The 14,330-nt window shown below is 38.7% G+C and overlaps 1 protein-coding gene across 8 annotated transcripts in view; it reads right to left on the reverse strand.

The window, feature by feature from the left end:
* PIKFYVE (phosphoinositide kinase, FYVE-type zinc finger containing) overlaps nucleotides 1–14,330 on the reverse strand; it is a 75,977-nt gene that overhangs the window by 49,691 nt on the left and 11,956 nt on the right. For all 8 annotated transcript variants that reach the window (XM_081813754.1, XM_081813753.1, XM_081813755.1 and 5 more), the window contains 4 exons: nucleotides 10,658–10,865; nucleotides 8,770–8,859; nucleotides 2,952–3,090; nucleotides 831–988 (listed from right to left, as the gene is read on the reverse strand). In XM_081813754.1, coding sequence (XP_081669880.1) covers nucleotides 831–988; nucleotides 2,952–3,090; nucleotides 8,770–8,859; nucleotides 10,658–10,865 — 595 coding nt within the window. The remainder of the gene's footprint in view (nucleotides 1–830; nucleotides 989–2,951; nucleotides 3,091–8,769; nucleotides 8,860–10,657; nucleotides 10,866–14,330) is intronic.

The following is a 14,330-nucleotide window of genomic DNA, read 5'->3' on the forward strand; positions in this document are numbered from 1 at the left end:
TTTCTCAAATAAATAAACTTTAAAAAATAATAATAATATATAGACACTTTATAAATATACATATACACATGAAATAGACACTTAACACACTGCACTTATTTGGCATTTCACAATTTATAAAGCACTTTAGCCCATATTATTTCATTTCATCGTCAGGGCTTCTTCACAGCACCATATATTCTCCTCACATTGGAACTGAGAGGTCCAAGGTTCGAGGAGATTAAGTAACTTGAGTAAAAGCACAAAACTAAAAAGAAATATAGCCAAAACTGGACCCCAGGGTTTCACTGTTAAAGCTTTTACTCTCTTCCTACATACTTGTTTCTTCCCAGGAAAGGAGTAGCTAATCTAATCAACTAGAATAGCTTAGGGACATGCTGCCTTGAAAGGCAATAGGACCTGTCTCTTTCTCACAAATGATTTCTGAGGCGAGCAAGACACTTCAGGTGTGACTTATGAACTCAATTCCATAGGATAGGTTGCAATGCCCAGATTAGGGAACAGTAGCAGGAGAATCTACTGTGATCTTAATACCTAGCAACATTCCCAAATCCTGCTTAATCAGAGAGCTTTGTGTTGGGGAATTACTGCACACTCCTGCTTTTAATAAATAAGGTAAACTGTGATCCCATTTGCTCCTTGCATCTATTCATTACTGGTTAAAACACAGAAGGGAGGAGGGGTGAGTCATTAGCACCCTAAGCACCGAATGCAGGAACCAAACAGCACCCTATTCACAAAATTTGCTGCCCTTATATCTACAACGTTATGACCTTATTAAAAATAAAGGAATAAATAATATCGAAAAGTCTTTCTTAAGATCACATTACCTTGTAGCAATGTGTCCATTTCGGATTAACCAGTTGACTAATTCTTTTCCCACAATGCAGTTAGGATGCGTTCTCAGCCAGTAACGGTGATCCTGAAACTCCATTCCACTACTGTGATGGCAGATTTTCTTCCACAGGTCCTTTAACTGAACACTGTCCTGAAATCACATTATGAGCAAATAATTACTCCTGAGAAGGATGCTATTATATACCTTTGCAGACTCTTTCCTGTTGTTTTTTTAGATGCATAAAAGGAAATTCAATTCAGATTTCTTTATCAGAGCCAACTCACATCAATTTGACACGTGCATGGGGAGCACTTGAACTCAGCTCATCTAATTGCAAATATAACTTTTTCTCTTAAAAACCAACTATCCCAGGCGCCTGGGTGGCTCAGTCGTTAAGCGTCTGCCTTCGGCTCAGGTCATGATCCCGGGGTCCTGGGATCGAGTCCCACATCGGGCTCCCTGCTCGGCAGGAAGCCTGCTTCTCCCTCTCCCACTCCCCCTGCTTGTGTTCCCTCTCTCGCTGTGTCTCTCTGTCAAATAAATAAATAAAATCTTAAAAAAAAAAACCAACTATCCCAGGATACCTTGGTGGCTCAGTTGGTTATGCAGCTGCTTTCAGCTCAGGTCATGATCTCAGGGTCCTGGGACCAAGCCCCATGTCGGACTCCCTGCTCAGCGGAGAGCCTGCTTCTCCCTCTCCCTCTGCCATTCCTCCCCACCGCCCAGCTTGTGCTCTCTCTCTCCCTCGCTCTCAAATAAATAAAATCTTTAAGGAAAAAAAAAAAAACCCAACTATCCCAAATAATTTTTTTCAGTCAATGGCACACATGATCAATCTCCTAGTTATCTAAGTACAAAACTGCAAAATCTCCTCTTTGGAGCCAGGGCAAGGGAGAGGGGAGAATAGTCAATCGCACCAATCTGTTTCTCAAAGCCTTCACTCCAGCAGCTTCCCACCACCTTTCTCACCTGTACCCAAATGCCAGGTCAATCTTCCTAAAGGAAGGCCTTCCGTGAATGACTCCCGCTCAAAAAAACTTCCAACATTGCTCAGCACCTCAGGGGTTCAAATCTAAACTTGTAAAGGCTGAACTCACCATGTTCCACCAGGTAGCCCCAAGTAACTTCCATGTTCATTGCCCACACACTCAGCTTAATCTCTTTGCCCACACACTCAGCTTACTCTCCCTCCCAACCTCTCCTAACTAGTAAGTCCTACTTTGGTGCATGGAAAATGTCATGTTTATTTTCATCTCTATACCTTGTCACATCTTTAAGTAAGATTTGTTTTCCTCAATGCCTACCCAAATCCATTCCGTTCTTCAAGGTCCAGGCCAAGCTTTCAGTTTAAAGCCCTCACCACTAATGACCTATTTCTTATTCAAAAGTATTACTTTTTTACTATTAAGGACCTGCCCATCAGCCTCATTTCTACCTTTTGAATTTTAAGCTTGAGGACAGAAACCAGTTTCCATTTGAGTCACTCTCAATATAAATAACACAGTATTTTACACATAGATAAATTCAATAAACAACTGATTAGCATCTCATATAAACGTATAATACAAAAGGTATGCGAAGCATTCCATGTGTATGAGAAACATGTTTCAAAGTTTAAAAACAATCTGGGACCTGACTAAAAGTTCAGCTCTCTTACTATGTAAAGCGCCTGAATTCTTATCTTACCAGATGAAAGGGATCAAGAAAATATTAATTCAATGTAAGAGCGCCGAATGCTTCACCACTTTCTTAGGTGATCCTAATAAAAACTTAAGCTAATTATTTCCTCTATTAATTTATATGCTAACTGGCTATTTGTAGGTTTCTTAAAAAGAAAAATCAGTGGGGGCGCCTGGGTGGCTCAGTTGGTTAAGCGACTGCCTTCAGCTCAGGTCATGATCCTGGAGTCCCGGGATCGAGTCCCGCATCGGGCTCCCTGCTCAGCGGGGAGTCTGCTTCTCCCTCTGACCCTCCTCCCTCTCATGCTCTCTGTCTCTCATTCTCTCTCTCTCAAATAAATAAATAAAATCTTTAAAAAAAAAAAAAAAGAAAGAAAAATCAGTGAGATACATAATATTTATGCTCAAAAATAGCAAAGATACTGGACCAGTACCAGAAGAATTTTGCGTTCATCCTCAGTGGTCTCTGTCCTAACATAGGTTCGGTTAGCCTGGGGACTGACAGATGTCTCATATGAAGATACCATGGGAGAACCAGATCGATCCAGTGACAGGTTAGTAATGCTAGCTGATCTGGAAATAAAAACAAAAAGTGAAAACACAGTTGTAAATTCTTCATCAATAAATAAAATTACAGTGAAAATTCATTTTTAAATAAATGCTTACTGGGGCACCTGGGTGGCTCAGTTGGTTAAGCAAATGCCTTCAGCTCAGGTCATGATCCTGGAGTCCCAGGATCGAGTCCTGCATCAGGTTCCCTGCTCAGCAGGGAGTCTGCTTCTCCCTCTGATCCTCCCCCCTCTCATGCTCTCTCTCATTGCTCTCTCTCAAATAAATAAAATCTTTAAAATAAATAAATAAATGCTTACTTGCCAACATTAAGGGTACTTTTAAATGTAGTTATGATGGTTATGTATGATATCATCATTGGGAGAAGCTGAGAGAAGAGTATCCAGAAATTCTCTATAATAAATTGTCCAGGGCGCCTGGGTGGCTCAGTCGTTAAGCGTCTGCCTTCGGCTCAGGTCATGATCCCAGAGTCCTGGGATCGAGTCCCACATCGGGCTCCCTACTTGGCAGGAAGCCTGCTTCTCACTCTCCCACTCCCCCTGCTTGTGTTCCTGCTCTCGCTATCTCTCTCTCTGTCAAATAAATAAATAAAATCTTTAAAAAAAAAAAAAATTGTCCAACTTCTGTATTAGTCTAAAACTATTTCAGAATAAGTGTAAAACAAAGTCACTATGGAAAGATTATAGGAAAGCAATGGCAAATATACTATATTTACCATTAATATTTCAAAGGAAAAGGATATAAACTCTTATTAAAATGCTGAAAACTAATTTTTTTTTTAACTGACAAATATGAAGAATCACAGACTAAATATAAAAATAATCTTGCAGGGGCCCCTGGGTGGCTCAGTTGGTTAAGCCTCTGCCTTCCACTCAGGTCATGATACCAAGGTCCTGGGATAGAGCCCCGCGTCAGGCTCTCTGCTCAGCAGGGAGCCTGCTTCTTCCTCTCCCTCTGCCACTCCCCCTGCCTGTGTGCTCTCTCTCTCTAATAAACAAATAAAATCTGAAAGAAAGAAAGAAAGGAAAGGAAGAAAGGAAAGGAAGAAAGGAAGGAAGGAAGGAAGGAAGAAAGAAAGAAAGAAAGAAAGAAAGAGAAAGAATCTGGCAGATCAGGAACAGGAAACTATGGCCCACAGACCAAATAGTTTTTGCATAACCAATGAATTAAGAATGTCTTTAGATGAACACCTGTAATGTTCTGGTAAGAGAAAACATTAACTCTGAATCCCAACTAAGCAAATGTTATTCCCCCAAAATAATTCCTTTCTTCTTATTAAAACTGCATTGTTGTCCTCAATTATACTTTGAATTTGATCAATAAAAAAATGAGTGAAAATTTGTTTCCTCTCTTGTTATATTATTACTTATATAATATCCTTAATTTTGCCTCTTGGCAAAGTTACTAGATAAATGACTTGTAAGTGGAATGTCAACAGCATCAACCAAGCTTTTATTTATTAAAAAATTGTAACTAGAAATTTTAGTTAGCTTCTACTTAGAAAAAAATGAAACCAAATTTTAGCTTCTATATAAAGGATAAAAAGGCAGAAGCATCTACAATGAGTTAGACACTAAATTCATTCTCACAGCATACTATGGAGTAGGTACTACTAAATCCATTCTACAGATAAAGAAATCACGAATCAGAGATTAAGTAATTTGTCTAAGGTAGCTCAACTAACAACAAGGCTGCCTTTCAAAACCAGGTATCAATTGAAAAACTATGCTCTCCCTAGTATAAAGATACTTTTAAAGTAATTTTGGGGCGTCTGGGTGGCTCAGTCAGTTGAGCGTCCAACTCTTGGTTTTGGCTCAGGTCATGATCTCATGGGTCATGAGATCAGGCCCGAGACAGGCTCCACGCTCAGTGGGGAGTCTACTTGAGGATTCTCTCCCTCTGCCCTTTCCCCAACTCGTGCATACGCGTGCACATGTGTGCTCTCTCTCCCTCCCCCCAAAAAATAATCTTTAAAAAAATAATTTAAGATATTATTCACAGGTTTGTAACAGGTTTAGCAAAAAGTCATTCTTAATAGCTTATGAGAAACCACTGATATCAAATAAATAAGCAAGATTTTTCAAACAATCATTTATTTCTTGGCATAGTCTTTTAGTGAAAAGTCACCACTATATATCTTATTCCATTAATTAAAATCTCTTTCCAACGAATGTATTTATTATCCCTGTGTTTTGCTTCTCTAACATTCTAACTATCCCTGCACATATCCTGATATGGCCGTAACAAGAACAAAAGAAAATTAGTCAAATTTGTCGTCAAATACTCTAATAAGTAGCCTAGCATTAAGAATGCTGGTTGAAGTTTTATTTAGAGATAGTACTCACTGACTAAATTATACCTTTCCCAAAGACTTACATCAACAATAGCATTAATTCAAAACACATGGAACTACAATGTAAATTAGCACAGCTATTTCTCCATTTGTACACTGCCAACAGAAATACTGTAATTCATCCCACCTTTTAAAAAATGGTCTTAACTCCACATCCCCTTGTGGCATCCCCCCTTCACTATAGCACAACTCCCATCTCCAATTCTTCTTCTTCCATTTAGGGAATCCAAAACGGTGCAGCCACTTTGGAAGACAGTTTGGCAATTTCTTATGAAACTAATCATATTCTTTACCTACGAACCAACAATCATACTCCTTGGTATTTATCCAAATGAACTCAATACATGACCACATGAAAACCTGCACACAAATGTTTACAGCAGCCTTATTCGTATTGTCAAAACCTGGAAATAACCAAGATATCCTTCAGTAGGTAAGTGGGTAAACTGGTATATCCAGATAATGGAACATAATTTAATGCTGAAAAGAAATGAGTTATCAGGCGCCTGGGTGGCTCAGATGGTTAAGCGTCTGCCTTCTGCTCAGGTCATGATCCCAGGGTCCTGGGATCGAGTCCCGCATCGGGCTCCCTGCTCCTTGGGAGCCTGCTTCTCCCTCTGCTTCTCTCTCTCTCTCTCTCTGTCTCTCATGAATAAATAAATAAAATCTTTAAAAAAAAAAAAAAAGAAATGAGTTATCAAGCCATGAAAAGACATGGAGGAACCTTGAATGAATATCACTAAGTGAAAGAAACCAATCTGAAAAGGCTACATTCTGAATGAGTCCAACTATACGAAAAGGGAAAACTATAGAGACAGTAAAAAGATCAGTGGTTGCCATGGGTTGGGGAGAGGGAGAAATGAATAAAGAGAGCACAGAGAATTTTCTTTTTGAAGATTTTATTTGAGAGAGAGAGAGAGCACAAGCAGGGAAAACGGAGAGGGAGCGGAGCAAGCTGACTCCACACTGAGCACAGAGACCCCACACCCTGAGATCATGACCTGAGCCAAAATCAAGAGTCAGATGCTTAACCGACTGAGCCAGGCAGGCACCACAGAGACTTTTTAAGGCAGTGAAACTATAGTATATTGCAACACTGGATATCGTATCATTATACATCTGTCCCAACCACAGAATGTACATCACCAAAAACGAACCCTAATATAAATTATGGACTTTGGGTTATAATATATCAATGCAGGGTGATAATATATTACTGTTGTTCATCAACTGTAACAAATATACCACTCTGGTGCAGGATACTGATCGTGGGGGTGGTTATGAAGGTAGGGTGTAGGGGGTATACAGGAATTTTCTGTACTTCCCACTCAATTTTGCTGTGAGCCTAAAACTGCTCTAAAAACGAAGTTATCTGGGGCACCTGGGTGGCTCAGTGGTTAAGTGACTGCCTTCAGCTCAGGTCATGATCCTGCAGTCCCGGGATTGAGTCCTGCGTCGGGCTCCCTGCTCGGCGGGGAGTCTGCTTCTCCCTCTAACCCTCTCTCCTCTCATGCTCTCTCTCACTCTCTCTCTCTCTCAAATAAATAAATAAAATCTTTTAAAAAAATGAAGTTTTTTAATTAAAAGTAAAAGATCCTGATGTCTGCAACTTATTCTCAAATGATTCAGAAAAAAAGTCTATTATATAAATAGTAACAAAGCAAATGGGAAAATATAAATTAGTGAACCTTAATAAAGAATATGTTAAGGGCGCCTGGGTGGCTCAGTTGGTTAAGCGACTGCCTTCGGCTCAGGTCATGATCCTGGAGTCCCAGGATCGAGTCCCGCATCGGGCTACCTGCTCAGCAGGGAGTCTGCTTCTCCCTCTCCCACTGCCCCCTCTTGTGCTCTCTCTCTCACTCTCTCTCTCAAATAAATAAATAAAATCTTTAAAAAAAAAAAAAAAGAATATGTTAAAATTTATTATTCTTGCAACTTTTTGCAAATTTGAAATTTTTTCAAAATAATTTTAAAAGTTTTTTAAAAACTCGAACTCTCTAGTAGCTTCCCATTTCACCCAGAGTAAATGACAAAGTCCTACAATTAACTGTAAGAACCTTCTACTCCAGGTACACAGGACCTCTAACAGCTATGTTCCTTCTAGGAATTTGCTATTTCCTGTTTTCTTGGTACACTCTTCTACAAAATGTCCACATGGCTCATTCCCTCACATCCTCAGGTCTTTGCTCAAATGTCACCTTCCCAGTGAGGTCTTCCCTGACTACACTATTTAAAATGCCTATCTCGGGGCGCCTGGGTGGCTCATTCATTAAGCGTCTGCCTTCGGCTCAGGGTCCTGGGATCGAGCCCCGCATCGGGCTCCCTGCTCGGCAGGAAGCCTGCTTCTCCCTCTCCCACTCCCCCTGCTTGTGTTCCTCCTCTCGCTGTATCTCTCTCTGTCAAATAAATAAAATCTTTAAAAAAAAAATAAAATAAAATAAAATAAAATGCCTATCTCTACCCCTATGTCTTATTGCTTTTTTGCGCATTAAATTTTTGTCTGTTTGGTTCATTGCTGTATTACACATTCCTGGTTTCTAGGTACTTGTAGAAAGAATAAACTGAAACTATGTTAAACCAAGGTCATTCAGATGTCTAGTTCTTCAGGTTAAGAACTACTTATTCACCACTTAAACTTGTAAAAAGGAAAGCATTTTCAGTGAAGAGGTGTAGACATCGGTAAGATCTAGTAAGCTGAAAAAGGAGGAAGTGTGCAGGTGTAGAATGATTACAGGCAACTATTTCAAGGAATTTGGCTAAGAAGAAAAGAAATAATTGAGAATATAGACAAAGAGAGATGAACCATAAAGAAGAAATTTGTTTGTTTTTAATAGGTTATCTGAGTTTGTTTAAATGCTAATGGTAAGGAGTCAGCAATGAGAGGTAGAAGGTACAAACATCAATAGGATGATTAATAAAAAAATGAGAAGGGATGGGATCCAGAATACAAATGGAGAATTAGCTTGGATAAGAGATGGAAAAAAAGAAAAAGATGAGCTCTAAGTGTAAAGTTGGTAAGTGATGGTAAGAGTTGAAGTGCCTATTTCTTAGCTGCTCTCTTCGCTCTATAATAGAAAATAAGGCCATCTGCTAAGCTAGAAGAAAGCCAGTGGAGATCTGAAGCCAGTGGAGAATACTGGAAAAGAGACACTGAAGAGAATGCAAGCCAGAGCTGACTAGCAAAAGGGAAAACAATAGTTTAATTCAAGTTTAGAGCTAAGAAAGTATAATAATCAATCCCACCCCATTTTTATCTGTTTTCTCTTCTCATTACCATGAAAGAAAGAAAAATCAAATACAGAATATGGAGTTTTCATTTGGCAGTTTACCTATTTCGAGCAGGAGATTTCCCAGCATCCTCTTGAACAGATACAAGTCTTGTTGAAAGAGGAGTATTTGAGGAGTCTGGATGAATCAAACTACAAAGAAAGCAGAAAAATACTGAGGTGATTTGGGACAGTAACAAGCAAATCCAATTTCAATGAAATGCTTTAACATTTAAAAGCTGATTGTTTTCCCCTGCAATAATGAGACTATATGTCAGTTTTGTTTTCTTCTTTTAATTAAGGTAGAAACTATGGTTTTTATATTAACTACATCAACTGCCAAAAGACTGGTAGTTTATTAAGTATAAGGTATGCCCTTAAAATAATAACACTGGTTGGATGGGTACTTACAGAACTCCTTCATCCATCATATACTCAAAATTGAAGTGATTTGGAGGGAAATCCTGAGTTCAAGTATTTTATTCTCAGTCCCCACAGCCCACTGGAATAGCACCACAGAGTGAGACCTAGGTCCAAGTGCAGGCTCTCCCTCTTACTAGCTGTATGACCTTGGGTCCATTAGTTAATCTCTATAAACCTCAGCTTCTACATCTGTCAAAAGGAGAAAGTAGTGCCTATCCCAGAGATACAATAACTAAAAGGTAATGAACATGAAACAATTAGCACAGAAATAAAATTATTCTATCCTTGACATCTAACCTACATCTCTTAGGAAGCTTTTAAATCTAGTTTATTAGAGGACACTTGCCAATTCTGGACTCACACAATAGAGCCAGGTACAACTAAAAGGTATTGCTAGCTAAAGGAAGAAAGAACTGAGAATCCCTATACTTTTTTATTGGTCTAATAATGTAGAATCAATTTTTAAAATTTATAAAATACATGTAATGAATGAAGAATCATGATGCCACAAATACCAGTGCACCACTAGCATGGACTCCAAAATGCCTGTATCCCCTACCCAATCCCCTACCCAATCCCATTCCCAATCCCATTCCCCTCTGGGCCCTCGATGAAGCTACTCTTGTCAATTTTATACTGATCATTCTCTTCCTTTTCTTTATGTTTACCACCTCTGTATACCTAGAGAGTGTGCTTGTTTTGTGTATTTTTGAACTTCATAAATAATCGTTGTATACACATGTGACTTTCTTTTCTGCTCCACATTACGTCCCTGAGAGTCATATATGTAGAATGGAGCTATAATTCATTCTTAACTTCTATTTAAATTCATTGGTTACCTATTAAGTCCTCACACCTTTAAGGGGTGATTGATAAAATAACTTATCAGAAAAAGGTTAATTAAAACTCTAAGCTCTTTGATATGGCCAGAGGGCAGATGTAGATGATGTACATAAGAATATAACTTAGCTATAAAAAAAAAATCAGAAACCGATGAATCTAGGATTCTAATTCAAACAATTCCATGTAGCTTCCAAGAGTTAGTAATATCCTTCACCAGCAGGCAGCTGGAAATAGCATATTTAGATCTATGGAAAACATGAAGTGTTCCTTAGGGAGGAAATAAACCTAATTTCATTTACAAATATTATGAATACAAAGTTTATGGGCATTTTCCTTCTCTAAGAAGGCTACATTAGAAATTATTCATCTCAATAACTTCTGTTTCCTTTTCAACAAATATTATCAAGATCATATATATGCCATACACCGTTCTTGGTGCCAGTGGGTAGAACAGTGAACAAAAACAACATAAAGTCTCTCCTCTTGTAGAGCTTACATTCTAATTAGTCAATATAAACACTATCCATAAATATTCCATGATCCTTCTGGTAGCAAGCCAAAGAAAAAGGAGGGGAATATGTTGGAAATAATTCAAAGAAGATAAAAATTAACTGAAGGCACTCATGGGTCACAAGACTATCTGTATTCCTCAAATATAAATAAAATTGAACTCTAGTAATAATACCTTTGCCAGGCAAAATCATCCTCTAGAAATATGTTGCGGCTGGCTTTTCTACTTCCGACAGGTGTTCGAGGTTCACTTGGATCAAGTACAGACACAGAGGAAGCAGAATCTGAAAGAGCATTCAAGTCTTCCCCAATGGAATGACTGTCTGTGGAATGAGCATAACTTAAGGCTATTTTTCTACAGTATGTACAAGCTCGGAGGTCCCCTAGGAGGGAAAACAAAACAAGAAAATTAACTTGAAAAATAACGATAATCGGTTACCTAACAAAACACATTAAATCCTTGGGTTAATAGTTTTTCAAGTAACAGGAAAATGTCTTCAAGTAAAGACTACCAAAAAAGATGTTTTCACGATGCAAAATAATTTTATTAGCTCATTTATGTATTTTAAAAACCATCACTATGATAAGTTCATCCAGGCATTCAAATAACCTCAAATTTTTATTAATGAGTTAAGAAAACAGCACCCAATGATACTAGAAAAAACTCTTTAAGAGTATTTTTCAAAAAAAATACATTTTTCAAGGTTCTAAAAATGAAATAAAGGTCAGTAGGTTCAAGAAAAAAATTGTTTCGAATACAGTAAATAAACCAATATAAAAGGGAAACAACATATTTCCCCTGGGCAAGAAGGAGGAAACTGTTATGTAAGTCTCCATTGTGAAGCCCTAGGAGTGGCCTCCACAAGGGGGCACCATCTCAAAAACAAACAAATAGAAAATGGGCTTACAGACCGTATGAGATGTGGGGGAACTATTACAGAAAATCCTATAGTTAAAGTTGAGTTGGCAATGAAATATTCTTTGGAGGACAAACAAGGTTATTTAATACTTTGATACACTGCCATTTTTTTTTTTTAGGACGCAGCCCTGCCCAAACAGAAGTTTTCATTTCTATCCTGTTTTTCTGTAACAATTATTCGTGTGATTCTGTAAGTTTAGTGTACTAAAAAAAAAAAAAGAGGGGGGGGTCAGATAATTAAACATGTATTTTACATTTACATTATTTTACAAATACATGTTATTTAACAATTCCACCTTAATTTTTTTTTACAATTAACATTAGAAAACTGACGTGACATGGAACAAAAGAGTTCTTAAAGGCAACTGTACTGTTTTTACCATAATTACAACCAAGTATAATTATAATAAATGGTTTCAGGGTTTTTTTTCATTTTAAGACTACAATTATGTGGTCCTCAGTTTTGTTAAATTGTGCATAGATTTTAAGCAAAATCAAGTATCACTTGTTTCATTACTCCTTTCTGATGCCACGATTCAACAGATGAAACATACTAAAACTAAAGAAAAATATATCCACTTCAATCAGGACCAAAAAAAGGGAATCCAGTCTGGGATAAATGAGAGTGTCAGGACAAACCACCACCAGGTGACCCAAGTAGAACGACAGTAAGGAGTGAAATCACATCCTGCAGAAAGGTCTTTAAGTTGCCACAACAAAGGCTTGGTTTGTTTCTTACTATAGGGAAATCTCCCTTTACCAGTCAGCTATTAGAATGAAAATGATCAGAACACAGCCAAGCCTGAACTGAAAAGGTTTCATTTCATGAAGAACCTTCATCAGCAAGTGCCTGATGAACACATGCCTGTATTATGTGATGGTATACAAAGACTGAGGAGACACAGCTCTGCCACCAAAGAACTTGGTCCACTGAGGTGAAAGACACACATATAATTAAAAAGTTGCATGACAGATGCAGAGATATTACTGCTACTACCACAATAACTGCTTAATATTCATTCATCCCTCTCCATGCGCCATACATTATTCTAGGTACTTTACATTTATTCAAGGCTACGATATACAACTGTGTCCAGCATGTATTATCCCATTTGCAATGGTTAATTTTACGTGTCAACTTGGAGAGACTGGTTGATTGGTCAAACAGTAGTGTCCTTGTTGGTGTGAAGGGTTTTTGATTACCGTATGATTAATATATACAATCTGTTGACTTTAAGTAGATTACCCTCCATAAAGTGGGTGGGCCTCATATCTTAGAATATTTTTGTCAAATTAGCAGGTATAACGAAACTGGTTGCTCCTAGTTGTACTAGACAAAGTGGGGGGGAGGGGAGGAAGGATGACCTTAGGAATTCAAATTCCCAGCTGTGCAAATTACCTGGAAGTTTCTATGTCTTCCCTGAGAGAAATCATTATCTCCTGTAGCCACAGAGCTGAAAATCAAACTAAGAGTTTCATCCTGCAAGTGGCTGAATTACAATACACACTGAATCACTAATCTTGCAGTATGACTGCTGTGAAAATGAGGGCACTGACTAGGAAGGAATGGAATCCTGAAAAGTAGAATGGAGATATATGGGAAGATCCTGATGAAGCTGGGGACACTAAGCTCCCAAATTCTGCTGAATCTTCTTTACCTTTCTTAGCCTTTGCACCCTATCAGAGGAGATTAACCCTGATTTGCCTGAGAAACCCAAAATGGCCTGAGTTTGCTACCTTGCAAGACACTGCTTATTCTCCTCTGGACCCACTCCCACTACCCTCTTTGCTTCTAGAGCTATAACAAGACTCAAGTCCCAGCAAGCCCTGAAAGGTAATGTGATGGTGCACTAACGTGATTTTTCCAACGTATATAGACAGAAACCCAGGGAATAGGTATGCAAATGGATATCAAAGATATAGGAGATAGAGTGGAGATATATCAAAGATACAGTGGAAAGAACATAAAGTAGGACCCAGCTGAATTTACTGATATGAGCCCACTAGCACAGATTCTGGATTGAATATCGTAGCTTGAGGGGTAAAAAGGGCTCTAACGGTCTCATCGGTTGACTGGTTGGCTGAAACATGGACCAATAGTAGCCTACACTTAAAGAGGTTGAAAGGCCAGAACTGCCCTGCTATACTATGAAGGAAGGGATCCAAAGAATTAGGGAGAGTAGATGTTAAGAAAGGATTTATCATGTAAGACCCGCTCACTCACCCCAGGAGGATCTGGAGCATATACCTTTCATGACCATGAGAAATAAATTTGTGAGGGAAACCCCAGGATCCTTGTAGAGCTTTGTGGTTGCTCTTCTCTGTAGGTCAGAAATTACAGTGGGAACTGCTGCCACTGAATTGGGAAACCTAAATGCAATGGAGACCATTAGATCCTACGGTGGCAGGGGCAGAACGGTGGCACTTAATAGCCAATGACAAGGTGGGCACGGATACTATAATAGACAGTAGAGTCAAAGAAGCAATCAGAATAGTCTGACTTGTAGCGACCATGGCATTGATCATGGTGCTCAAAGAAGTGAAGTCGATGGGCAGTCTACTAAATTCTTACTCAATTTGTATAAGACAAACTCCAGAACAAGTGGACAGTAGTCTAACTTAAATCAAAAACAGTCATGGCCCCCCAATTAATTCTCAGAATTGAGCCATTTACAGACCCAGAATTCCTGAATGAAGCAGGGAGGCTGGGTCCCCTTGAGGAAAACCCTCATTACACTGCCAAAACTTACACTGTTAATCTTTCTACCACCCTTCCAAGGTGGTAGGGACCTATAGCCTTTTACCGGGGGTGACTGTGCATTGAGGAACAGATAACAGTCAAACCTTTGGGGGATTACTGGACTTGGCTCTAATTCCAGGAGACCCAAAATTTTATTGTAGTCTACCAGTCAGAGTAGGGGCTTATGGA

This window comes from Leptonychotes weddellii, chromosome 3 (genome assembly GCF_054177405.1).
Source record: "Leptonychotes weddellii isolate Sample4059 chromosome 3, ASM5417740v2, whole genome shotgun sequence".
In the NCBI taxonomy this organism is placed as follows: Eukaryota; Metazoa; Chordata; class Mammalia; order Carnivora; family Phocidae; genus Leptonychotes; species Leptonychotes weddellii.